Raw genomic sequence first — 26,673 nt, forward strand, 5'->3', positions numbered from 1 at the left:
TAGCTTCTTTTTGATTATCTATAGTTTTTGAAAAATAGATAGACAGAAATAATGAACGTAAAAGTACAGGAATGCACCATAAAAACTTGAATAGTAATATAATAAAAACAGACATAAAAATAATGGGAACTCCTATTTATAACACTTGTAAATGAACTTTCATCTAAATTTAAACATGTTCTAAACTTAAAGATGCTTTCTCCACCCTAAAAAGAATCCAAAGTCTAAATACTTGTTCCATCTGAGATTTTGCAGGCGTTGTAAATTTCTATCAGTGAACAGTTATTTTAATAGTAATTATATATATATATATATATATATATATATATATATATATATATATATATATATATATATATATATATATAAAATGATGCGTGTGCATAAACGTGAAATAAAAACACTGAAAGCGGCAACAAAAATATGTCAAAGTCAAGTCACAGGGAATCGATTATTATGCTTTTTTACACCCATTGTTTAAGTTTGTGAGCCCGCACGCCTTAAGTACCGACGTCTCCCACTTTTTATAGTTGTTTGTCCCACCTAAATTTCACACGCTATAGACCTTAAATGTACCAGAACCACCCCGGCTATGTAAACAGAAGTGCCGGCTGGAGGTCGTCCTCATGATGTCATATTCAGCCTTTAAATGCTGAGAGCATGAACTACGAGCTCCATCTCTTCACGCTTCGAGGGCGACGCTTACAAAAAGGGGTTCTGTTCTTGAGGCCAAAATAGCTTCGTAGTTATATAATTTGTTTGGTCGATGTGGTATTTGTATGCGCGGGATTCTGAGTAGTACTGTGGGCTCGAGATATTACTGTTTTTATTAGTATTTTTCTAAAGTTTTTTAGTCAGTTTATTGCAGTTACTTCATTTATTATTATTATTACTAAAATTGCAAAGAATAAACTACAGTTTTGCCATGAATTATTGTAAGATCTTTGTTTTAATTTGTTTCAGATAATTTTGGATAAATGCCTTATACAGTATTTTTTACAATTATGTACTGCGTTCCTTTACATATTTAGGATAACGACTCCTGTATTTTTACCATAACGTAAGAATTTTATCACGTCTGGCTGGCTTTCTTCGACATTATCAGACTGATAGTTAAAATGGATCCAAAGTATGTTCGTTTAATCCTTTTGTGGAATATTGTAATAAATTGGATGTTTAATTCTGTTGGCCAGAAAACTGTGATATTGTTTAGGTTACCAGTATAGTAAAGAGCTATTTGCACTATATTTGTCACTGTATGCTCTATTAATTTTCTTGTGATTTTAAAATTTCTATAGCCGTCATAAATTTTTGGGTAAAACTGAAGACTACCACGGCGCCCCTCTGGTTCGGTAACTACCGGTTTACGTGCAAAATGGGGAACTTGTTAAGTACCGTTTCTTGGGGATGAGCTTGAAAACACAAACAAAAGACGGTAAATATCATAAACATAAACAAAGGACATAAACATGATCAAAGACATAAACTAAAGGCGGTAACTATTCCGATCAGCGACTGGCGGGTACCGGGCCGCGGTAGTAGTCTTAAGTTTTACCCTTTTTTTCAAAGTTTTTCACAACTAAGAATGTATCCGTCATCATCGTTTGGCGACAGTAAGAAATATTGTCACAGATGCTGTTCATAGTTTAGTTTGGGTGTAGATTTCGTTTTCTATTTGGAGTAAATGTGTCAAAGAAAATGGTTGCCACCGGTGAATATCAATGGGTGACTATTAAATTTTCAGCCTGTTGTGATTTTCTCTTCAAAGTTTTGAGGAAATACAGTAAGTTGGAACGATATATCTATATATATATAATATATATATATATATATATATATATATATATATATATATATATATATATATATATATATATATATATATATATATATGTATGCATTTACTTTCAATTAAAAAAGGAATCGTGCGTATCATTAGTTTGAATTCATACCAGTGGTGTTATAAATTTTATATTATTATTGATCATCGTACACTGTTTCTCAGCTGAAAATATCTGTTGGAATAGACAGAAATATATATTACCCTTACAACAAAGAAAATAGCTGCCTTATAAATGTGCAATGTTGGATAGAATATTTAGAATTTAACAGTATAGAAAAAATGCAGTAAGAAATATTGCAGAACTTTTGGCTATGCAGTGTTGTTAATACAGCCTTGAATTGGCTATGCAGTGTTGTTAATGCAGCCTTGAATTTTCTGTCGTGACATTAAGAGACTTTAAAAGGTTCAATCAAGCACAATGCCATACAATCCTTAATTTTTTTTCTCTCTTTCATCCAGGATCTGTCGTACAAGGACAAACATTGGCACGAGAAGTGTTTCCTATGCAGCAAGTGTCAGGTGTCACTGGTCGACAAACAGTTCGGTTCAAAATTGGAAAAGATCTTCTGTGGTCCCTGTTATGACGCCCAGTTTGCCACCAGGTGTGATGGGTGTGGCGAGATCTTCAGGGCAGGTGAGTATTGAACCTTTGTTCTAGTAGGTCTAAGGGGCGGGGTTAAATAGAAACTATTTGTGTACAAACGTGTGACCCAAAACAGATTTTTTTGCCTGAAATTCGCCTTCATGTGAAATATATTCTTCCTTCGGCTTGAATACTACTGTTCATGGTTGAAAATTAAGGTGGGTTTCTTAAATTACCAGAGTAAAATCCGACGGGTACTTTTATGAACGCAAGCGAGTACTTGCAACGTGCGTTGTATTTTTCAGCCATCTATTTGTACGTACGATCAGGGTTGTAAAATGAAGGATGCTGTGTGAAACATGTTTGCAACTAGTTGTAACTGATACATTCGTATTGTCTAAATATACTGCTGTTATGGTGCACATGAGGTGATGTTTTTCTTAAACTGAGCAGCGAGTTTAGTATGCTATTACAAAATCTCCCATTTCTGAAGAAGTCAGTGCAGTAGTATTTTATACTACATGAAAATGGGAACCAAATGAGTGTAAGTCTTAGCCTGTGATTGAATATTAGCTGTTATTCATTATCTATAAAGGTTTGTACTAAAGAACTATGGGAATGAACAGCAGTGTTATTCCATTGTCGTCTTTGATTCAGCGGACAGCAGAGTCACATCCGTAGTAACTTTGCATAGGTCTGAGCCTTTCATTATTTTGCGTATATGTAAGGGTATGTGTATTTTGCTCGAAATCTGTATCTCATTGGAATAACTAATTGTTAATTTTCACAAACATAAATGTGGACGTATGTGAAGAAAGTGCATATGTTTTTGTCAACCATGTACAACGTTGTGACTATTGGAGGAGCGTTCTAATTTGTTCTGTTCAGATTGAGAATTTCGATTTAAATCATTGCAGTTCCTGATTCTTCTTTTTTTTTTTTTTTACTCTTTTTGTTCCTTGTCGCATAACGGCTCTTCCTTGTTTTCTCTGAAGACAAAAACGAATCGATCGATGCCATAACTTCGTTTGCTTTGCTAATGCTTTAATATCCTTTCATCATTTTTCATTGTGATGGTTAATTTTTTTTCCTTTTTTTCGTTCGTGTTATGCTTAACCGAGATTTTTTTTTTAATTTACAGATCCAGTCCATATCTGATATTTTATGATTATATTTTCAAGGCACTCTTGTTTTTTTGTTTTTCCTGTTTAAAAGGAATCAACGCCATACTGTTTTTGATAAGCATTTACCAAAACTTCCGGGAATGATCTTCGATTTACAGTAGAGTTACGTCAAATCTTTGCCATTAATTAAAGACTGACTTTCTACTTAAATATTTTTTGTCTAATGTATTTCAGTGTTTGCAAACAAGTGCTCGCACAGACGTGCCCAAGTACAGTAAGTCGCGAAATAAACAAACGAATGACATGTACCAGGGATGTTGGCGCGAATAGGTGCGCAGTCAGACCTCATTATGCAGATTAACCTAAATTGATTCTTGCGTAGAAAAGATTTTAAAGGTCAAAATGCCATGCGTGTATCCTGTATGCATTATTTATTCCCATAGAGCTAACTAAACTTGCTTATCTGTACAAAAATAAGTCTAATTACTTTCTGATGGCCTGTTTTAAGAACTATTATTATTATTATTATTATTATTATTATTATTATTATTATTATTATTATTATTATTATCGTGATACATTTCGAAGTTTTCAGGTGGAAATATCTTATTTAATCGGCAAATACATTCTTCATTATTAAATGGATATTTTTAGCAAAGGGGTTATGCAGATGTGATAGTATTGAAATGAGGGTATATATATTTTTAGCACTAACTCACATTACGTATGGGGACTGGGTTTCTTTACTGAGGAATTAAACCGAATATATAAAATGATTTGATTGCTATTAAAATTTGCTCTTAATAAAGGCCATGACCGGGATGCCTTGACCATCCCTAGGTATGTTAAAATGTGGTGTCATAAGTAACTGAGGATTTGTTACATGAGCTGACCTAATCCCGGAGGGATTAGGTTACCGATGATTAAATTCGTGAACTTTTGTTGAATGTGACAACTTGAATTCTAAGGATATGCTTAGTGTGATCACCTAAATTTCATAAGACATATCGATAGCGATCACTGAAATTCATGAAGTTACGGTACCCGTGATCTTTGGAAATACTGAATTATGTAAAATTGCGATTTCTAAAATTATAGAAGGCATGTTGATGTTCATAATTTAAATTCTTGAATATGTTGAAATTCATCACTAAAATTAATGAACATATGAGTACATCACTAACACTGGTGATGTTACATAAAATGTGTTGGTTAATATTTCTGGAGATAATCTTCAGGTAGTCGCTTATTTCTGCACATATATTGAATATGTTCCCATTTATTTCTGGAGATACTTCAAAAGAGTATTTTTTGTTGTCAAGGTCTGCACAGCTACGCTGCGAAAATTGATGAAGTTAGATTCTTGAACACATGTTTTTTCTCCAAAGTGGTTGGCGCCACTGTCTAAGAAAGCTGTATTTGCATTGTACTTGGTTTCTGTACATCTGTTTATTTGCACAGGTCGTTTTGCTCTGTGTATACACAGAGACAGACACACGGTTTATGTAATCGCTCCTGTTGTTGACCACTACGTCAGTTTTCTTCTTGGTTTTTATGTACATTTCAGAAAATTCTCTCTCTCTCTCTCTCTCTCTCTCTCTCTCTCTCTCTCTCTCTCTCTCTCTGTTTCAAGTGTTTTATACCCTCTCATTCGTTTTTACTATGGTACACATTTTCGATTTTATCTTCCCTCGTATTATCCCAAGTTCTATATCCTTCCTGTGCGTGTGGAGTATGATACAATCTCTCTCTCTCTCTCTCTCTCTCTCTCTCTCTCTCTCTCTCTCTCTCTCTCTCTCTCTCAGCATATTTTTTATTTCCAGTGCTAGACATCATCTGTAGGGTATCCGTCCTATGAAGATATTCGACCTCAACCGATTCTCTGTTCTGGCACTGACCCAAGGTCGGCCGCCCACGCTCTTTTCCATTGCGAGGACACATTATTAAGGGCTGATTCCTGCCCACCCTTCCCGCCCCCGCCCTGATCCTGTACCCACACACCCACCTGCTTCACTTAAGCCGTACCAGCAACGCCCACATGGGCCACCATCCTCTCACCCCCCTTCCCTCATGGGTGGAAACATTCCCATAAATCACTTCGCCTACTTTTGGCGCCTCATTTGCCAGTAACTAGATCGCCCACATGCTTGTGCATGCATAAATATATACATAGGATACATTCAGACATGCGTAAACACACGTACTCAAAAATTGGGTTAAAGTTTGTTCTTATTTTTGCCAGAAACCAGATCTACAAGCACGCAAACAAAGACCCAAGCACACATACTTGTGCATAGCTACACAGACTTGTACACACGTACACACACAGCTGTACGCATATATACACATATTCACAGATTAATCAGAAGACTGGTAGAATCATTTTCATTTCGGGTCGAGTGTCTCTCTCCTTCGTTTACCTTCCTTTCTAAAGAAATCCGGTGCCTGATTTTTTCGTTACTCGTTTTGTGCTGCATTTCCTTTTTTTCGTTTATTTCAGAGTTGGCTCTTTCTCTATCTTTATTTTTTATGTTTTTGTGTGAATGCAATGCTAGACCCAAGTGCATCCAACATCTATGAAATTAAATTCTTAAAGGAGTTCTTAGCTTAATCCCTAGTCAGGGTCGCTGTTTTTAATGATCCTTTTCCATGTGTGTGTGTGTACATCATACTAAATATGTTTGTTTTGATTTTATGAAATCTACTGACTTGTTTGCTTTGATTATGTTCCCGATGGTCATTTTTCATTATATCCACGCGTCGTCTTTGTATGTTTAAGTTACAGCTTTCCAGTCTTTTAGAATTAACCATAAGTATTTTGTTACAAATGCTTGGATTATCACGTTACAGCATCCATCTTCTCTTCTTTTCCTTACCCATCTCCTCCTCTGCCAAACCTTTAACCCTCCCTTTCTTCTTCTACCGGTGAACTTTGGCAGAACCAGACGGGAGACTCATATATCAGAAGGCCCTAAGCGTTCATTTACGGTCCCAGTTTAATTTTGCCCATATTCTCATCTCGTAGTTCTTGTTAACGTACCTAATTATATATGTTTTTGTTTGGTGTTTGGATTGTTCTTATAAAAAAAGAAAGTAGGAAGAACCGAGTTTCATGCTCGACTGAGGCTGAATGAATGAGCGCATTTCTTTAAAATCCATCGTTTCTGTTTTGATGTGAGCAGGGAATTATATTCTGGATAGTTAGTTCACTGTGGCTGGATGCAAGTAGGATGAAGTAGGACAGGGGGCCAGCAACCTCCTTCCAAAAGACTTACTGGGATGAGTCGTATAGTTGAGTTAATAATAATAATAAAATAATAATCATAATAATAATCATTTTGAATTGTTTTGGAATCTACAATAAACATTCTTGTAAAATGACAACGCCGGTTCATAATAACCTCATGAAAAATGTCTCCTTTAGATAGCAAGAAAGCATCCACAACAAAATACAAGCGCACAGTTATATATACATATATAAATTCATACAAATTGTGTTAAAGTTTACCCATAACCATACTTAATTGGAAGAATGCCGCGTTGTGATCCTGAGTTTACGGGTCTGTATTCCATTAGGGATTCTCAGCAGATGTTGGTAATGGTATTTTAACTCTACGGTGGATGCTCTCCAAATTTCAAAAATTCGCAACCTTTTCGGAAACTTGAAGATAAAGGCTATCACGACCGTGGTCATTATCTTGTGTGTTGTGGCAATAGAAAGCCTTAGAATTTCTCTGTTTAGCTTTAGTTATTTCATTCACTTTTTGGGGTTTTACTGCTATAATACTTCTATAATGAATTACAGATTAACTCGTTGAGTTTTCGTACCTGAGTCAAAGCTTTCGTTGTTCGTAGTTCATGGTAACTAGGGCTTCCTATAAACAGATCCAGCACTCCATGAAATGAACGTTTAAGCCCAACCATTATTGATTTTTTTTTATCCTTAGACTGATCTTGTGCGTTGGGTCTGCATTGCTCTTCCCCATTGGTCCCTGGTTGTTAATTCCAAAACCTCTGAATTCAGAAAGGGTATCTGTTATCAGGAAAATAGTGGGTGAAATGCAAGATAAATTCTCATTTTGTGTAGGCCTTGTAATTATGTTGATAGATAAATTGACTCTCATTTACGTTTGCAATTTAGTAAAAAGCTCTCTCTCTCTCTCTCTCTCTCTCTCTCTCTCTCTCTCTCTCTCTTCTCTTCCTTTGTTACAGTATTTTCTTTCTCCTCTTGTAATCAAGTAAAAAGTTAGTTCTTGTATCCCGACCTCTGATCTTTTGTGACCCCTTATTTTCTCCTTCCCCATCCCACTTCAACCACCCACCACCCCCTCCCTACCCGCTGAATAGGCTTGGCGTGTGCGTGTGTGCTTTCCCCTGCGTGTGTGTCAGATAAGCAAATGAGGAGACGTATCTCAGACATAAACTTATCCTTAGTCCCCTGTTTTTAGCGTCTCTTTCCCCCCTCGTTATATTCTTTCATCTCGAAAGGTCAAGGTAAACGCCCTGACTCCCTCCCCCTCCCCTGCCCTCCCCTTAACGATTTCCTCCTTGCTTTATCTTAATTATTAATTTAATTATGTGTACGCTTATTTATTGGCTTCATTCATTCGTGTAGCAATTTATTTAATCGATATTTTATATTGCATGTTCCGATATGAGTATCTCGTAAGTATTTTTGTCTCTGGTATGATTTCTTAAATCTGGATTTGCTCTGCAAGATTGCGATGTCGTTGTAAACTTATAGAATCACATTACATACATAAAATGTACGTGAATATCACAGTAACGACATTGTTATGTCTTCTATAACCGACAACGATGGTTAGGCACTTGTGTGTAGCTGGAGCATACCAAAAAGCCAAATATTTCCAATATTTTCAAATATTTGAAAGATCCTTTTCTGTTGTCTGTCAGTTTCATATATATATATATATATATATATATATATATATATATATATATATATATATATATATATATATATATATACATACATATACATATATATATATATATATATATATATATATATATATATATATATATATATATATATATATATATATATATATATATATATATAGATGTGTGTGTGTGCATATAATTTGTTTTATCAAGGTCAGCAACAAAAAACTTTCATTTTCCATTTCGTCTGGCCAGGGAGGAAAAATTTATTTTCGAACTCCCTTTCGTTTCAATCTGACCTTTGGAAAATGGCTGTGGGCATCACGCAAACGCGAATTACTGGGCATTAAGCCGCAGGCTAATTACCTTTAAGGAAGATTTATTTTACCATCCCGTGTCGGTGCCGGCACAAGCCTCATTATCCTGGGATGTTTATCCGAAAATATCCGGGCGGTTCGGCTGGTTTGTCCTTGAAATGGATGATGCGAGGTTTTATCGTCTGGGCCGGTCTTGGTTTCGTTTTTATAAATTACAAAGAACATAATGGTCATTCTCATTGCTTTTTCATTGGTGTTATTGCTTTTTTCTGCTGATTTTAAATGAGAATTTTATGGTGGTTTTTACTCAGTGAGGAATATTATACTTATATATTTCTTTTGCTATATTGGAGTTTTTGTTAATTTTTAAACTGATTTTAGTATGAAAGTCGCAAATGATTAATTTATTTTTATAGATTCTATTAATATACATCACCATTATTACTGATGTAGAATTTCTTTTCTTATCCTAGATGTTGACTACTATTCTTTCTTTTACAACGTTCCTTGCTTAACACGTTTATATTTTAGGCATACGCCGTTTGTATCCATAAAGGAAACCTCTTGTAATAATTAAATTAGGATGTTTTTCAGTTTTTTTTTTTATTCTTTTTAAGCCCCGTTCACCATCCCTTGATGTTTAGCAGTTGACCAGTTTGATTACCTGACTGTCTGTTTGCAAGTCCGTCTACGAGGGATATATTTATATTTTTGTTTCTGTTGCTCTTAACATTTTATGTAATGAATCCAAGGTCAAGGTCGTACTTGAAGGTCGAAGGTCAAAAAGATATTTGATCTTGGCCACAATTTTTTAACTCTACCAGATAGAGATTTAATTTTCGGGTACATGATCCACTGTGTAACCAGCGAATAGAAAGAGATCCTGTGTACCAAAATATTCATTTACTTAAAGTCTTGTGTTTCTTGCTGGCTATACCCGTAAGCTTTCATTGCCGGTTCTTTTAATTAGGGAAAATGTGAATATTGTACTTTTATATGTATCTCGAGAAAAAATTAAAATATGGAGTTATGGATATAGTTATATATCTTTATATTTATACATCTCTGGTTTCTAGTTTCTAGTTTGGTACGGGAAGCCTGATTGTGGGTCTCAAGTAAGGAATAACTTTTTATTCAGAAAATTACACACACACACACACACACACACACACACTAGCTGACCAACCCGGTGTTGCCCGGGAAAACTCTGAATGACAACCAGTAAACACTTTCTCTCTCTCTCTCTCTCTCTCTCTCTCTCTCTCTCTCTCTCTCTCTCTCTCTCTCTCTGTCTTGATAGTTGCTTCAGTTACATTGCCCAGCATTTTGGACATTTTATATTTCACCCCTATTGGGGCTGAACTTGGACTTGAAGGGCATCAGGAGTGTCACTATTCATCTCAGTGACCTTGAAAACTTTGGATTAGACATTAATATCTGTCATTTTTGACATTTGTTTTTCACCCCTTCTCACCCCCTTCCTATCGGGGCTGATTGGACTTGGATGGCATCGGGAGTGTCACTATTCATCTCAGCAACCTCGAAAACTAAGGATTAGACACTAATATATGTCATTTTCGGTTATTTTTACTTGTCACTCCCTTCCCAACCCCACCCCTTTTTGGTGCCAGTGATGTCTTACCCCCACAGTATTCTTTTTCAGATAGTAAGTCATATGTATACCGAAATGAGGTATGATAAACCTGTAGAGTTAATTTGGTTACTAAGTCTACGGACAGAACCAGCCCCGTTTCAGGGAATCCCTTCCCACCTCGACCCCCTTTGGTGCTAGTGATGTCTTACCCCCGCAGTATTCTTTTCTAGATAGTAAGTCATATGTATACTAAGTTTGGTTGAAATTACTCAATGCATTTCAGAGTTATGAAGGAACATACACATACACACACATACAGACAAGCATCCATTTATATATATATATATATATATATATATATATATATATATATATATATATATATATGTATATATGTGTGTATATGTGTGTGTGTGTATGTATTTGTATATAGATATATATATATATATATATATATATATATATATGTATATATATATATATTATATATATATATATATATATATATATATATATATATATATATATATATATATATATATGTACTGTATATATTTAAGGATATATTTGCATTTGCATATAATGTGGGTATGTGCAGTTGCTCTTTAATATGTTTATGAAGTGTTCAAATGCTTCCACTTTATTTCGTTTCTTTACACAGTCTCTTCACCATTATTGCTATTATATTATTAGGGGTCAAAATGATTTTCTCAGCCGTAACTGTGCAGAGTACGAGGCTGAATGGCATCCCACAGACTTTGCCCAGTCTATAAAAAGCGGACGACGAGGAAGGAAACGGTTGTTGGACGGACGACAAATCCCGCTACATCTGTAAATGAAATTATGCTTGTGGTGTAAATAAGGCTTTGATACAAGTCGCCTGTCACAAGCTGCAAAGGCCTCTGGCAACACTCATCAGGGGAGTTGTGACATAGTTTAATCTCAGCCACACCCACCTTCCCTTGCCTTCAATCCCCGGTCTCTGAGTGCAAGGTGGGCTGCCCTTTTATCTCTCCCTTCCCCAGCCATTCAGTCATCTTTATGGAGTAAATAGGATCTCGCTTCATTATACAAGAGGCGGCGTATCGCTGCTTGGGTATTTAGAGGCGTGGCAGGTTTACGACTTCACGGGTCCTTGGCATAAAGGCAAAATGCCATCATTTTACCGGAGGAAAACTGGTTTCTTTTATTGAGAAAGATTTTAGTTTTGGCTTGTGTCGTGTTTTTTATTATTTTTAAATCGTTGTTGGTCAGGAAATATAAACAGTTTTGAAGGTACAATTTCTCCTCATTCAAACAAATACTTGTTCAGAAGTCTTTTTGACAGGAAACTGATCGTGGTTTTAGCTGTTCATAAGACCGTTACTCTTACAGTGCTAATTTGATTCACCTTTTTGAGGAGAGAGAGAGAGAGAGAGAGAGAGAGAGAGAGAGAGAGAGAGAGAGAGAGAGGGGGCGGAAACAGTCGTGCTCACTTCAAAAGATATATTCACTCGTACGTCGCATAAATTAGCGACCGTTTGTCAGTGAAAGAGGAAATCTATATGGAATCACATTGAAAAAACAAGAAAAGAAGAAGGGTAAGATAAGGGGGCCTTGTTGAAGGTTTGAAGAAATCAAAATTAACAACAGGCTCTATGAGCTGGTCGTCTTCGAGGCCGGTTTTGGGAAGAAGCAGAAGAAGAATAATAAGAAGAAGAAGGAGGAAGAGCAGGAGGAAATGAGTCTAGTCAGTGAAGCCCGGGAATAAGGCTGCAGAATCTTATTGCTCTGTGTCGTGCCTCACTTTTGGACTGCAGGCGAAGCCATTTAGTGCTATAGACATTGTTCTTCATCTTGGCAAGAATATTATTCATATGTGTTTAAATCGCCAGTGAACTTTTTTACTTTTTCTGCTAAGTGATAAGAATTCTTGCACACTATATATATGTATTGTTTTCAAGAAATTCTTCAGTAACTCAAACATCATTGTGATTGTAATTCACTGAAAAGGCAACCACTTTGGCTACAGTCTGTGAGTCTTTTGTTTTCTTCTGTGCTTTTGAAAATATCAAGAATTATTACCAGGGAACACCCCATGTGTAGACCACATGGTGAACGAAAACGACAACAAAATTAGAATTCTCCCGGTTGATCTATATCCAGACGCTGCTTCACGAACAAATACTAATAACAATGAGGATTCTAAGTCATGGCCATGTGTCTACCTCCTTATTGGGTGGTTTACGCGTTGTTCCTGTCACAACGTCTTTTTTTGATAAACGAGTGCTTTGTTACTTTGACGTGCTATTTATAAAGATGGGAAAATCTCCCCAAAATTAGTCCTTTGCAGATCATACGTTTGTGATTATGTTTTTCCTACCCGAGATGTTCTGGCCTGGGAGGTGGGGGACCATTTTAGAAACGGCTGGTGATTATACAGCTGAATTATTTGAGAGATGAAGGGACTCATCAAGAGTGAAGTCACTTCAAGCAGTGAAATCTAAACTGGTCTAAGGTACATTCCGGTATCGGAATTTTTAAAAGGAGTTAAGGGACTCTTCAAAGAGGAGCATTGTTAATATAGTTTAAAAACACTTCAGGAACTTCATAGTGAAGGATATATATATATATATATATATATATATATATATATATATATATATATATATATATATATATATATATATATATATATATATATATATATATGTTAGGCAGTGTTCAGTGGTATCACACAGGTCTCTTATTCGTGAGGTTCGTGGTTCGTTCCAAACCTACTGCCACGTTTCGCCCAACTTAGGAATGGGACCAGCGTCATCTGGGAATAATTTGGAAAAATGCTTGGTGCTAGCAATTTAGAGAAGGTGATATATATATATATATATATATATATATATATATATATATATATATATATATATATATATATATATATATATATATATATATATATATATTGATTGATTGATTGATTGATTGATTGCGTGTATGCTCGCGCGCGCGCATGTAACACCATGCTTGTTGAATCCTCTTGCAAACACTATACTAAAGCTACGAATATTTATGTTGAATAGATTTTAGTAGACGCTGAACCACAAAACATAGTAATACCTTGTTTCTGATAAATCTGTAGTAAATTCGCTTTACCAGCCATAATCAAGAGAGAGAGAGAGAGAGCATCCAAATATGGTCTTTATACCCATGAAATTTGAGACATTTGTCCTAGACGTTCAGCTTTTCTTGATTTGATGAGTGAAATAGAATTTTGGTTGTTACATTCATATATATATATATATATATATATATATATATATATATATATATATATATATATATATATATATATATATATATATATATATATATATATATATATATATATATATATACACTGTAATAATATGCGTAGCCGGGTTTTATTTTTGTTGTTCCTCTGCTTTTGTGTGGGTCCCTTTCCCAATGAAGATTCTTGTTCGGTTTGTTCATATTGCAGATGTGATCAGCCTATTAACGATCAATCGGAAAAATATTGGTTACAGCTGTTTCCACGACAACTCGGAGATTGTTGCTGTTCAGAAGTTTATTACGAGCCAGTGAATATAAAATTGTTTTAAATGTTTTAGTGGATTCTTTACTCTTTGATGCCAGGATTTTTATTCCTAGTATCTTTTTTTTTTTCTTAGTTCCATAGTAGCCAGCATAGCCATTTTAAGTTTTACGCTTGTCACATAGTATTACAATATTATGGAATATAACTCATTGCTTATTTGTTTTAGAATCAAAAAGTCCCTTAAGACAGTATACAACACAATGCTAGATAGAAAGATTGTCGAAGAATGCGTAACAGAAATGAATGAAAGGATGAATGAATGAGTGAATGAATAAATAAAGGAGAGAGTAGTGAGAGAAAGAAAGACCCCACAGTTCAACAGATCACCAACTTTTTCTGTTGACCGCCATGATGACGTATGTTTGGAAAAGACAGTGTGGATTAGTCATCGGGTTCCAGAGTCAACAGTGAATTAAAGGACGCCACATTTGGTTGCCCTATTTATGGTCGTAGGTTATCCCATCTTGTGAAATCTTATATCTCTTTCATGAAATAGAAAAAAAGAACCTTCTCACTTATGATTCCCTGTTCTGAAAGCCTCGGTTCTTTTTCCCTTGATCTCAATCCCCGCTTTTCATCGTCACGGTTCTTATCCCCTACCCTGCATTCTGTTTCTCAGAAGTGGTATTTTATCATCCGTAGTGGGTAATAAGGCTAATAGATAGGTGATGTTTAAACACCACTAACTGAATTTCGAGTGTATGAACGATGATGATGTTGGTGAGAGAGAGAGAGAGAGAGAGAGAGAGAGAAACTGGTCGTAATACTAAAGGATATTTTGGTCAGGCTGAAGTGAAATTTGTTATTATTATTATTGTTGTTGTTGTTGTTGTTCCCAGAGGAGTAGAAAGATCACAAGACAAAAGGTTTCGGTAAGGTTATGAGGTCAGAGAAATAAATTACTCGAAACATAGACACAAAAAAAAATGAGTTGTGTATACTCCAGAATTCACACGTAGTGCGTAGCCCTACAAATTGTTCATTTGCTTGTAGGTAAATGTAAAGAGGCCAAACGACATTATATATCTATTTGTCTACAATTTTGTATATTATAAATTTGTAATTACGAACGATTATTGGAAAAATGTGCAAATGCCAGCGTGTTGGTAAATGTGATGATTTAATCCGGTATACTGGTAATTTTTCTCATTTACATGGTTAGGGTATGCTAGGCAGGGCCAGGTCAGGTTTTTTTCACAATTGCCCAACAAGTAATGCTTGTCAGTAATTGTGAATTTTTTATATATAATTGCCACAACAAGTCTACTGGTCACTTTTACCAGACTATGTAATTCTAATAGCCACAATGCCCTCTTAACTTCGCTAATTCCTCGAATGGTTACTTAAAAGATCACAACCACGAGAAGGATAAAAGTCTATCAAACATATATATACAGATATATAGACCCATCCTCACCATCGTAGCCAAGTGGGCAATCGTTTTTATTGCTTTTAGGCTGAAATATATATGCAGAATACTGGTCACTTTTATATATATATATATATATATATATATATATATATATATATATATATATATATATATATATATATATATATATATATATGTGTGTGTGTGTGTGTGTGTGTGTGTGTGTGTGTGTGTGTGCACACAAACTTTTGCTTGTAGCCAATTACTAAGCACTAGTAACGAAGATAAAGCCAGTCCGTGCGTGCGTGCGTGCGTTCATGTATATACAGGAGCGCCCGAGCACTCAGGAAACTGATTTAAGAGATACAGACCCACTCAGAGAAGTCTTGAAAGGTTCATTGTACCGCAGAATAAGAGTTGATGTTGGTGAACGATCCACATAAAGACCTCTTTTAGAATGTGTTGTAATGATGAGGACACAAGTTACTCATCGACCATGGGGCCTTTGGGATGGGTGGGGAAGATGGTGGAGTTGTAGGCTGGGATTTGGGGGAAGGAGGGGGTGAAGGATGAGAGAGCCATCCGAGGATAGCATTATGGCGGCTATCATGGTGTTAGACAGGATGGTCGGTTGGGGTTGATAGCCCATGTGGGGTTCCTTGGATGCTTTTGGTAGGGTCGATGGGGAGGGAGGTAAACTTCAGTTGCCAGGACACGTGCCCTACTTGACGTTTTATGCAAAAATAACTCTCTCTCTCTCTCTCTCTCTCTCTCTCTCTCTCTCTCTCTCTCTCTCTCTCTCTCTCTCTCTCTCCTTAAATAAGTCCTGCAAAAATTAGTTTGTCTGAAGAATGTTCTCTTACCCTCCATCAGAAGCCTACAAAGTCATGCAATCACTTTCTTTGGATGACTCATAGATACTCTTGCTGTAAATTATCCTTATCTAACGAATAACTTATTTGTTTCGACCATGTGCCTCTTCCCACCAACTTGACTCTTTATTAGGATAAGATTAGAAGTCTGGATGTTCATCTCGTCGAATTACTTTCGTGGCCAGTTAATTTCATCAAAAATTCTCGCCTGAACCTTCTAAATCGATCCTTTTATTTTCTCTGAATGATCCACCAGAAATCCTTCACAGCCCTACCATTTTTCAGATTGTGATGGTGTAAGTTCCTCCCATGTGTTGTCCTCCTTTAGACGAAAAGTACCCTTCATGGGCTTTCCTGTGCGGGCGCCTCCTCAAATCTCCACTCGTCTCCACCCACCTGCCTCGTAGTTCTTGTCCAACCTCCCACAATCCTTCAAACTGTATTTTCTTATGTTGAAGCTTCGACCATAAGGTAGACACGTAACGGGACTGTTCCTTGAATGATCTGTAATGTAAGAACAGGAGAGAGACCTTTGCGTGTGTGTGCGATTTAGAGTTCGTTTACTCCTGGGTCTGTCGAGCCCAATGATGGTTTATGGGACAGTTTAGCCGCAGTTTCACAACATTTCTCTGAATCCTGCGGTCTTCTGTGTGAAAGTCATAGAGTATGCCCAGCCAGCTTATCTTTTTTTAATCCAAATTCATATTTTTCGTGAGGTGATTGCTTTAACACAGCTTTCTAATGCGCATCCCGAGCAAAAACTGACCGACTTAAAATTGTGCAATACCACATCAGACGAGTTCACTGTAGGTTGTTATTATACTGTGAAACATTATTCTTTTATTAATATCGAGTGCTCGTGACGGTTTCTCTTTTTTCGAGAAATAAGTCGACTGAAGCTATGAAACTTGCATGTAAATGAACGTCGAATGAATGACGTTCTTTATCTTATTTTTAATAATAATAATAATAATAATAATTAATAATAATAATTTTTAACGTGCGTTGTTTGTGTGTGTGTGTGTGTGTGTATGTGTATGTATGCTGAATGTCAGTAACACATTATAGTCAACATCAGAACATTTTTTAATATTCCTCCCCGTAAGATGACTTCCGTACTTCTTTGTTTAGTTGATCTTCCCCCACCCCCTCTCTCTCTCTCTCTCTCTCTCTCTCTCTCTCTCTCTCTCTCTCTCTCTCTCTCTCTCTCTCTCTCTCAGACATTTGTATGTCTTGTAATAATCTGAATAACAATGAGGAATTTGTCAAATGAACCGTAGTCATCAACCGATGTTTAAGCGTTTGAAGTATTTGTTCCTTTGCAGTTCACCTAGAACGAAAAACAGATCTTTTAAGGCATCTTGAATAAAGTCTTTTTGCCTGTAGATCTGCTTTGCCATATCTTTTGACACTGAAGAAATGAAACAGCATATGTTTGAATAAAAAAGAAAAGATCAAATGTAAACAAAATTAAATGTTTCAATGAACAAAATGTAACTTTAAATATTTAGGATGGCAAGTCCATAGATTCCTTCGGGGTCAGGCCCCTCTCTTTTTCCCTCTACTTTCGACTTCTTGTTTTCTTCGGGCCTGGACTAGATAAGGGCAGTTGATTAGCCGTCCCATAATGGTCTTTGCATCTGAAAAGAAAAACGAAAGACATGCCTGCCTTTCGTACTCAGAGACTTTCTGAAGCAAGTATTTTCGCTGATTGGTGAATATTTTTATGCGGTTAAAAGCTTATTTGTACCTAAGTTTGTTAGAAAGCTAAAGAATGATCGATATTTTGTTACTTAACTGATGAAAATCCATATAATTGCAATGGGAAACATTTATAGATTGTAAAAGATGGTGGAAACGATGAACAGCAAATGTTACTTAAATGATAAATAAGAGCAGAATGTGGGGTATCAGATATTCTATAATGTTTAAATGATCAAAATTAGGAAGAATAAGAGTGTATGTGTTTAAAAAAGATGGGATGGAATCATTTATACCGTCGGGTGGCACTTAGTTGTTTAAGACTGAGATATTAAAAAATCAAAGTAGATTCGAATTTGCTTTGCAAGCAATACGGGGACATTGCATCTATAGTCGAGAGCTCAGAGGAAAGGATCTTCACGTGAGACTGTAGATAATAAATGTGCCCCTTATATTTATTAAATACGGGTTATATGGATAGAGTATTCGGGCTTATTATTTTTAATTTATTGTTTCATGTACACTTACGGTCTATTTTTAATGCCAGTTTATTTATATCTATTTATTACTGTCATCAGTATTTAGCAAAACATCTCTTTTCTTGATCCGTGTGTCTCTAATTTCTCCCTTTGACATCCCTTTGACATTCTCTTCCGTGGAAGAATGCTCAGAAACTTGGTAACTTGTCCAGTGTAATCTTTCACATATTTTTAATAATAATGAAAATAACTGGAATGAAGTGCTTTGACATAAGTCATGAAAGTGCTTTCATATTTTACAAAATCAACTCTTCTAATAATTAAACCGCCTTCGATGATACTAAGATATACGAGTATAACACACTGTACCTCCCTCATGTGGTTATCTTAAATTCTGAGAAACTGTACTGTATGTTGGATGATGGTTCTAACTGCATAATGTAGAAGGCAGACTGTTTCCGTATCATTTCGTGCAAGGATTTCTTACTTTCATTGTAGCCGCTTTATCAGGTGTAATCGACGTTAGTGACACGGTCATGCCTTCTCGTCTGAAAATGCCGTGGTATCAAGTATGCAAAAATATGGCTATCAAGGGCATCGTATACCCTAATGCGTCTCGCTGGAATTGCGGTTAACGTTTTCTTGGTCGTTGTTGTCTATAATCGAGTTGTCAGACAAGTTTCTGGCATTGTAAGGTTTCAAACTCTCCCTCCTTCTTTGACCTCAGAATGCCCAGTGCCTCTTCAAATGGGCATTAATGATTGGCTGTTTTAGGGGATGGTATTATCAAATTGCAGTTGTGCTATGGTGCACAGGTTGACCCCAGTGGTATACATAAACAATTATGTAACGGAATGCGGTTGTTGCATTGCTGAAAGAAATTCCAAATTTTTAGGATAAGGTCATGTTTAATTAATTTTCGCCAATTAGTTTCTCTGATGAGACATGATTTCAGAGGTTAATGATTTACAAGTTATTTCTTGAAATATCACTTTCTAAGGAATTTGCTTCTTGGAATGGTCGATTTAGAACCAGTTTGCCACTGAAGTCTCTGATTCGCTACATCTTTTTATTCGAGGTATGCATTATCATTCATTTTCCCTTCACACTTTCGCTGTCTTGGATGATGTATCATGCGTCTGTTTATTGTGGACGTTGCATGAAGCATATTTTGTTTAGATTGCATGAGGTATGTTTTCTTTAAATGGAAACATAGTCTTTATATTTAAAATTACATTTATAAAGAAATTTGGCTCTCTCTCATGTTTCACTTATTACAGTTCATTTAAAAGATCCCTCAATTAAACATTGTGAAACATGCTACCATTCCCTATTCGTTAATAGCCAAACAGAATGATCGCAGACGATCACGGAATAGAATAGTGTTATCAAGAAAATGCGTGAGTGGGGTAATGGTTTGTGCAAGGCGAATTAGACATTATTGACAGGTGCATGACAGATGGAATGTTGTCATGTTATGACTCTCCTTCATTCGTAGGTCTTTGAACCCGCAGTGTACCCAAAGTAAGTTCAATGAACAGCACACGTTTCTTAGTTTCGTGTTTTACCTGGATTCTTTTTTTTTTTTCTTGGTGGGGTGTTTACACCCACCATCGTATTCCAGGCACTGTTGGAATGTATGCCATGAATTACTGAACGTAACCGTGAACGAATACGTGTGTGCATAATGAAAGTACACGTTTGCCTGTCCTCCCATTTTTGTGTTTTGAAAGCTTGTGTTATTTATATATATATATATATATATATATATATATATATATATATATATATATATATATATATATATATATATATATATGAATGTCTTTACTGTGATACCACAGTGTAATATGAAGATAAGAAGGCCCTTAAAACACTATTTGAACGTTGCAACCATATATTTCGAGCACTTCCTTTCGTGGCCCCCTGTTCACTGGTAAAATATTTTACCAGTGAACAGAAGCAAATAGTGTTTTATGGGCCTGCTTATCTTCATATATATATAATATATATGTATGTGTGCGTGTATGTGTGTATGTGTATGATTTCCATGTACTGTTTATTTGATTTAGAGATAAAGGGTGAGAGATATTTGTAATTTGATGCAAGTTTAGCCTCGAACGTTTGCGTGACTTATGTTCCCTTTATATAAAGCAGTCTTTTATTTCCTTGTCTCCTATTTATTTTGCTTTCTTTTCCTGCTCCCATCATTCCCCCTTGCACTTTCTAGCTCTTCTTCCCCTTTCCTTACTTGTCCATCTCCATTTAAGTAATTAGGTCCAATTTAGAGTTGCCTCTTCCATTCTCGGGTAATGAGGTCGAGACTTTTCCCCTTTTCTTTGTTGTTTGGGCTCGTTCGCTGCTGCTAAATATGGAAAGTGTTTGATTAAATCCCCGCCGCTATTTTATTCCGGTTCCGGGAGCTTTGATTGCGTGTTATGAAACTTGACCCAGGGTAGCGGGTTTTGAAATTTATGGCATTCGAGTAGGTTTATGTGCACTCGATGTTTACAATGGTAAAGGGTGTTCTGAGATACACCAGTCTACTGGCTCTTGCAGAAAGGTTTTATTGCCGGTAGTAGATTTTTTTTTTATTTTGTGGGTCTTGATAAGAATAATAACCCTCCTCCTGTAAAGGAAGAGTGTATGTTTTTTTCCACCCCAGTAGCAGTGCACCCGTCTCTCACTAAATAGCATTTATTGCATTATATTCAATAAAGCAAAGTTAAAAAAAAAAAAAAATCAAGATAGTGCACTGAGGTATGCCGAAATTCAAACTTTCTTTAGTTTGCCTTTCCAATGATCTTGTAGTCTGTTGCTATTTCTACCGAGCATTCTTTAGCAAAGTATATTTCCGTGATTTTTTATCTTAAGTGTAGATTGTATGACCGTGTTCAAAATTACTCATGCTTATTTATACCGGTGTCTGTTTTTCTATCATAGCATGGGGACGAGACAAAGGTTTCATTTTTCTACTTAGCTTTCCTTACAATCATTAACAAATTAGACAGCATTTAGCTTAAACAAGTAATGTTCATAATGTAACTGATACATAAACGTTACAATTGAAAAAGTATTAAAAATTTGCAATCTTTTTTTGGCGACTTAGGTATACAAATAGCTTAATATGGTTAGATTTATGACCTTGTAAAAGAGGCAGCTAAGTAGATGTCTGACACTTTCAAAAACGCACCTAACTCATTAGTTTTAAAATAATCTTCTTTAAAGTGAAGCAAACGGTGAAAGAGATTGATAAACGGGAGCAGAAATAGACTGTCAGCGTTTGGCACTCAAGGGTTAGTGTGCTTACTGTCAATGCTATATAGATAAACAAAACATTGATCGGTATGTTCTATGTGAAATTACACATTGTAAATGACACATTTCCATTATGAACGGTGGACTCATGACTTCCAAATATACTTTTTCGTCGAATACCTGCGTGCACGGAAAACGGGAGGCGCGCTGCCTCCCGGACACGTGATGGGTTAGCCATGGACATTAGAAGAAAAGTAACATTGATCCAAATAATACATTTACGACGAAGGCATACCAGCAAGGACAGGAGCATTCAATGAAAATTGCATGCGGTGCCTTTGCTGCCTGCTAGGCTTTGCGTGTACGTCTGTCTGTCTGTCTGTCCGTTGGCCTGTCTGGTCGAAATGTATGTCAGGCGACGGTAGCCATGGTGGGTTTCGGTTGGTTTCTTGGGTCTTGAAAGTTCGCGATATTTTTTTTTCAGAGGGTTGAATAGAGAAAGAGAGAGCGATAACCTAGTGGCAGCCAGATTACTGAATGCAAGATATGTATATATGTACGTATGTATGTGTGTGTATTTGTGTGTGTGTGTATGTATGCATATATGTATGCATGTATGTGCATGTTATATATATATATATGTGTATATATATGTGTGTGTGTGTGTGTGTACAGTAAATATGCACAAACACACATACATTTACAAGATAAATTGAGAGGGAGGAGACAGAGGAATTTCATATAATTGTAGAGTCAGACGTAAATGAATACCCTGGCAATGACACGTGAAAAGAACAACAGAGTAAGACAAGAATGTTACGTTGAATAAAGATGAAAATAAATGTGTGAATTCTTGATTTTATCGACATGAATGAGCCACACACAGTGCGTTGAAGTACCGTTATTGCTGCTACGACGATTTGCGGTCCAGGCTTTGCTGCTATTGATTTATCGAACTGTGTGCAGTACCTAGAATTGCGTCTAGACATGGAAAGGAAAGTTTTTGGAATTGCATAATAACAAGAGGTTAAGGAGTCCCTGGGTTCTTCTGAATCGTTATCGTGCTTCTGCAATACAAGATGCACATGGAATATCAACTTCATTTGGACTTTGTTCATGCACCTATGACTCCTGAACTGAAACGAAAGAATTTTATGTTTTCAGTGGGACAAATTTATAAGGAAGTGTTACTGCATTTACAAGTGTTTAGGTACAACGCACATTAAAAAGGTAATGAAATAAGATGCTGATATCTGACAATTTAAAAAGTAATTTTTGTCCATCCATACCTTTTAGGAAAACATTTTTACAAAACTCTAAGTACGTAGGGATCATGAATTTGACCTAACGATTTTTTATTCATTCCCTCATAGAAAATGAGTCATAAATAGAAATCTGACGTAAAGAACGATTTCAGGAAATGAAGTATAATTCTGACGAATTGAGAAAATACTTCTTTTTTGTGAAAACACTTATTTTCGCCAACATTTGAAGTGTTATCGTCGTAAATCACGAAGGAGAGTTGCGAACTACCTGTCCTCAGTGACCCCCAGGGTATGTTCCTGAAGTGCCAAGAAGTGAAAGTTTATTCTCAAAGGCGAGACCCGACCTCAACACCCACATGAAAGCTAAAATGTATTTTTCTCCCCTGACAGCATTATGTAGAATGCATTTTATTCTCTTTTTTTTTAGCGGAGAAAATGACACGTAGTGATGATAAAAAGTATACGTAAATTGTAGTTTATGTTCAAAGGTATAAATATGATAAAGTATGCGATGTTCTTAAACACGAGGTTATAATTAATAGTCGTGACTGAAAATAAGCAGATATAAGTAAAAATAACACTTTATGATGCCCCGTTCTATTTTGACTCTCATTCACACACTTTCATATATACCATTACTTAAATAAAATATGGAATGAAGGAATTTATCCAAGCGTGTGAGAATTTTTTTAATTTTCATATTTTTTTCAAGTGATGTCATCGCTGTGATGAAAGTCTTTGATACTGAGCTGTTTTAATTTTTTTAGATAACTTAAATTTATAGTTTTATAGTTATGCGAATAATCATTTGTTTTATATTTGGGTTTTACTTATTTTGTTGTTATATATTAATATTTTCATTGCTCTTTTCCAATTTTTAACTCACGATAATTCATTTTGTGACGCGTTCTTTGTAAATTAATGAACTTAAAGATTTTTAATGGAACGTGCCAAAATTTTTTATCATAATAATAATAATAATAGTAGTAGTAGTAGTAGTAGTAGTAGTAGTAGTAGTAGTAGTAGTAGTAGTAGTAGTAGTAGTAGCAGAATGCTTTATATCACTGTCAAGTACCCCAAGACTGAAGAATTGGGGTCAAGAGCTTTTAGAAATGGAAGAAAATAAGCTTCTTTATTGTAACTTAACCGAGATTCTTTAGTAGTAGAAGTGGAAAGGAGCTTCATTGCAAAAGATTTTAAATTTTTTCTACTTTCGATCTCAAATTTTTTATTCTCCGTCACATCAGTTACCACATTCTTTTAATTTTTTTTTTTTTTGCAATTATTCACTCCAATGGAAACTCCAGAAAGAAAAGTTCCCATTTGAGGCTTATCTCATGAGATATAAAATTTGATTAAATGAGATTTTTGTAGCAAAAATCTCGTTTCAAGTGTAGGTTCAGGGCTTCCGAGTAGCATTCAGTCTTACAGGTAATCTTTAACTGCAATATTTTGATACTGCATGGGAGGCAAGTGTTATGTTCTGCTAAAACAGAGTTGAACTGGTAATTTGACCTTCATACTTTTTGTTTGGCAGGAGGATATGTATGATGTGTACTGCATTGGCACCCTATGAATATCTGCTTCACAGTAGATGACAATATAAGGTTATAGGAAGTGAACTTTAACTACTAAAGCGTAATTTAACTTTAGAAATCTAAGCTCCTTGATACCCAAGACTTATTGCAGAATGTTTTCTCTTCAGTTTTCTAAAGCATCTAAAACCATAAAAAATCCTTGTCCATACAGTAGTGAACAGACTCCTCGCTGAAAAATGTTTTGGTATGCTCTGGGAAAGTTACGCTGGGGATCGGATTTTCATTTTCATCTCAGTACGTAGTGCTTTTAAGGAGTAATGGCTTAGTTTCTTTATAGCGGTCGCTTATTGTGGCCTTCTGTGACAGCTCAGAACATATCCACTCAAAACATGTATGTCAACAGAACTAAGAGATGTATACTTGCACTGGAACCCACTGTCATATACATATTTTCTCTGCATAAAATGAGTAGGTTTGGTGTAAAATCCAAGATTTTTTACCTTTTAGGAGCTCATTGATTTGGACTGTAAATTTGGCATGTCAGTAACATCACAACTTTTCTTGGGTTTAAGATTCAGAAGCTGTTGACTACAGTGTGGTCATGTGATTATCTGTTTGCATCAGGCCAGAATATTTCCTCTTTACTCGAAAGGTTATACATATGTATGTCTTGCCCCCTGTCTGTATGGGGATGTATTTCCCTTAAGATGCGTTGAATAACTGTCACGAATATGTTTATGATTTTTAAATGCGGCCTTACTTCTTGAATATCGTAATGACCACCTAATTCAAACATTCTTAAATTTTAAGTTCACAAAGTGTCCTTCCTGTAGAACTCAAAGTATATCATAGCAATTGTACATATTTTTTTTATATTTATGAAAGTTGTTGATTTTTCCACAGCTTTATAAATTTATATGTACTGTAATTTGTCAGTGGCAGTCGTTTTTTTATTACTGTAGCTGAACTTAGGTTCTTCGTAATCAGAATGGATTCTTACGTGTACTGATCTGACAGAAATGAATATTGCAGTGGTAAAGTTTGAAAGTGAAAAATTATATTCACTATCAAAATATATTCGATATCCTAACTCACTACTACTTTGCAACACCCTTTTCTTCATTTTGTAAATAATCTAATACGCAGACAACGTTACTACCGCAAACGACGTAACGAAAGTTATTCATTCAAGAGGCACAGTGTTATTATCTGTGGCACAGCTGCAAGAAACAAAGATTGCCCGGCACTAGAAGTAGGCTATACATCAGCAACAGACTCTCCTCGAAGCGACGTCGGCTGGGGCTCGTCGCGGCTGCTTCTTGGAAGTAACGCTGGCCTGCGTGACGGTATGGCTCCTTTTAAAGGCATTGGGGAAGAGCAGGATGACGTAGTGGGGAAAGGAACCAACTACCCGGGAATCAGATCGTTATGTTCTGAAAGGAGAAATTTCAAAGAAGCGAAAAATTGGTCTTTCTTTTTAGTTATTAAAAATCTTGTAAGTGGATTAAAAATATTGTGAGCGTTAGCTTATAAAATGGCGAAAAATAAATAATCGAACTTTATAATAACTGTTATATCCAATAAAACAAACCAGCAGTTAATTTGATGATGAATAAGAACATCGAGAATATAAGCAATATGATATGAATTCTTTTACGTGCATATAGTGGCGGTTAACTACATTTTTCTGTGCTAAGGAACGAAATGGTCAGATGCCGATGTCGTAGGCCGGAGAATCTGAATTTAATCTGATACCTTTTTTTCCAGTGTTAATAAAGACTGAGAGTGACAGAAATTGCAATAATATTATGTCGACGCTCTTCCTGTAAATGAGAGAGAGAGAGAATGTGTGTTCTGATTCTGATTTGGAACTGACATCCGGTTAATTAACCACGTACGAGTAAATCACAGTCTCTTATTTATTTATTTTCCCAGTTCGTCAGCCTTTATTTATTTATTTTTATTGCAAAGGTCAAAGCGACGATTTTAGCTTCGGTTATGTTAGGTTGCTTCGCACAGGTTCAGTGTAGCAAGAAGAATATATCAATTGAGTAAGATTTTAATTCATTTGATTGGCATTTGTTTGGGCACCGTCTGTATTTTTCATCTCGATGTTTTTCTCTCGCGCATTTTTTTTCACTTTCCACTTTCCATGAGCTTCTTTTCTCTTCGCGTAGGTTTTTCCTCTGCTGCCAACACTTCTATTCATTGGACTCTTCTAAAGCAAGTC

The 26,673-nt window shown here is 35.8% G+C and overlaps 1 protein-coding gene across 8 annotated transcripts in view; it reads left to right on the forward strand.

Annotated features, from left to right (window-relative positions):
- Window positions 1-26,673, forward strand: part of Lmpt (Limpet) — a 586,877-nt gene that overhangs the window by 422,861 nt on the left and 137,343 nt on the right. For all 8 annotated transcript variants that reach the window (XM_067122164.1, XM_067122165.1, XM_067122166.1 and 5 more), the window contains one exon: window positions 2,303-2,477. In XM_067122164.1, the coding sequence (XP_066978265.1) occupies window positions 2,303-2,477 (175 nt within the window). The remainder of the gene's footprint in view (window positions 1-2,302; window positions 2,478-26,673) is intronic.

The sequence above is a fragment of the Macrobrachium rosenbergii genome, chromosome 20 (assembly GCF_040412425.1).
Source record: "Macrobrachium rosenbergii isolate ZJJX-2024 chromosome 20, ASM4041242v1, whole genome shotgun sequence".
Classification (NCBI taxonomy): domain Eukaryota; kingdom Metazoa; phylum Arthropoda; class Malacostraca; order Decapoda; family Palaemonidae; genus Macrobrachium; species Macrobrachium rosenbergii.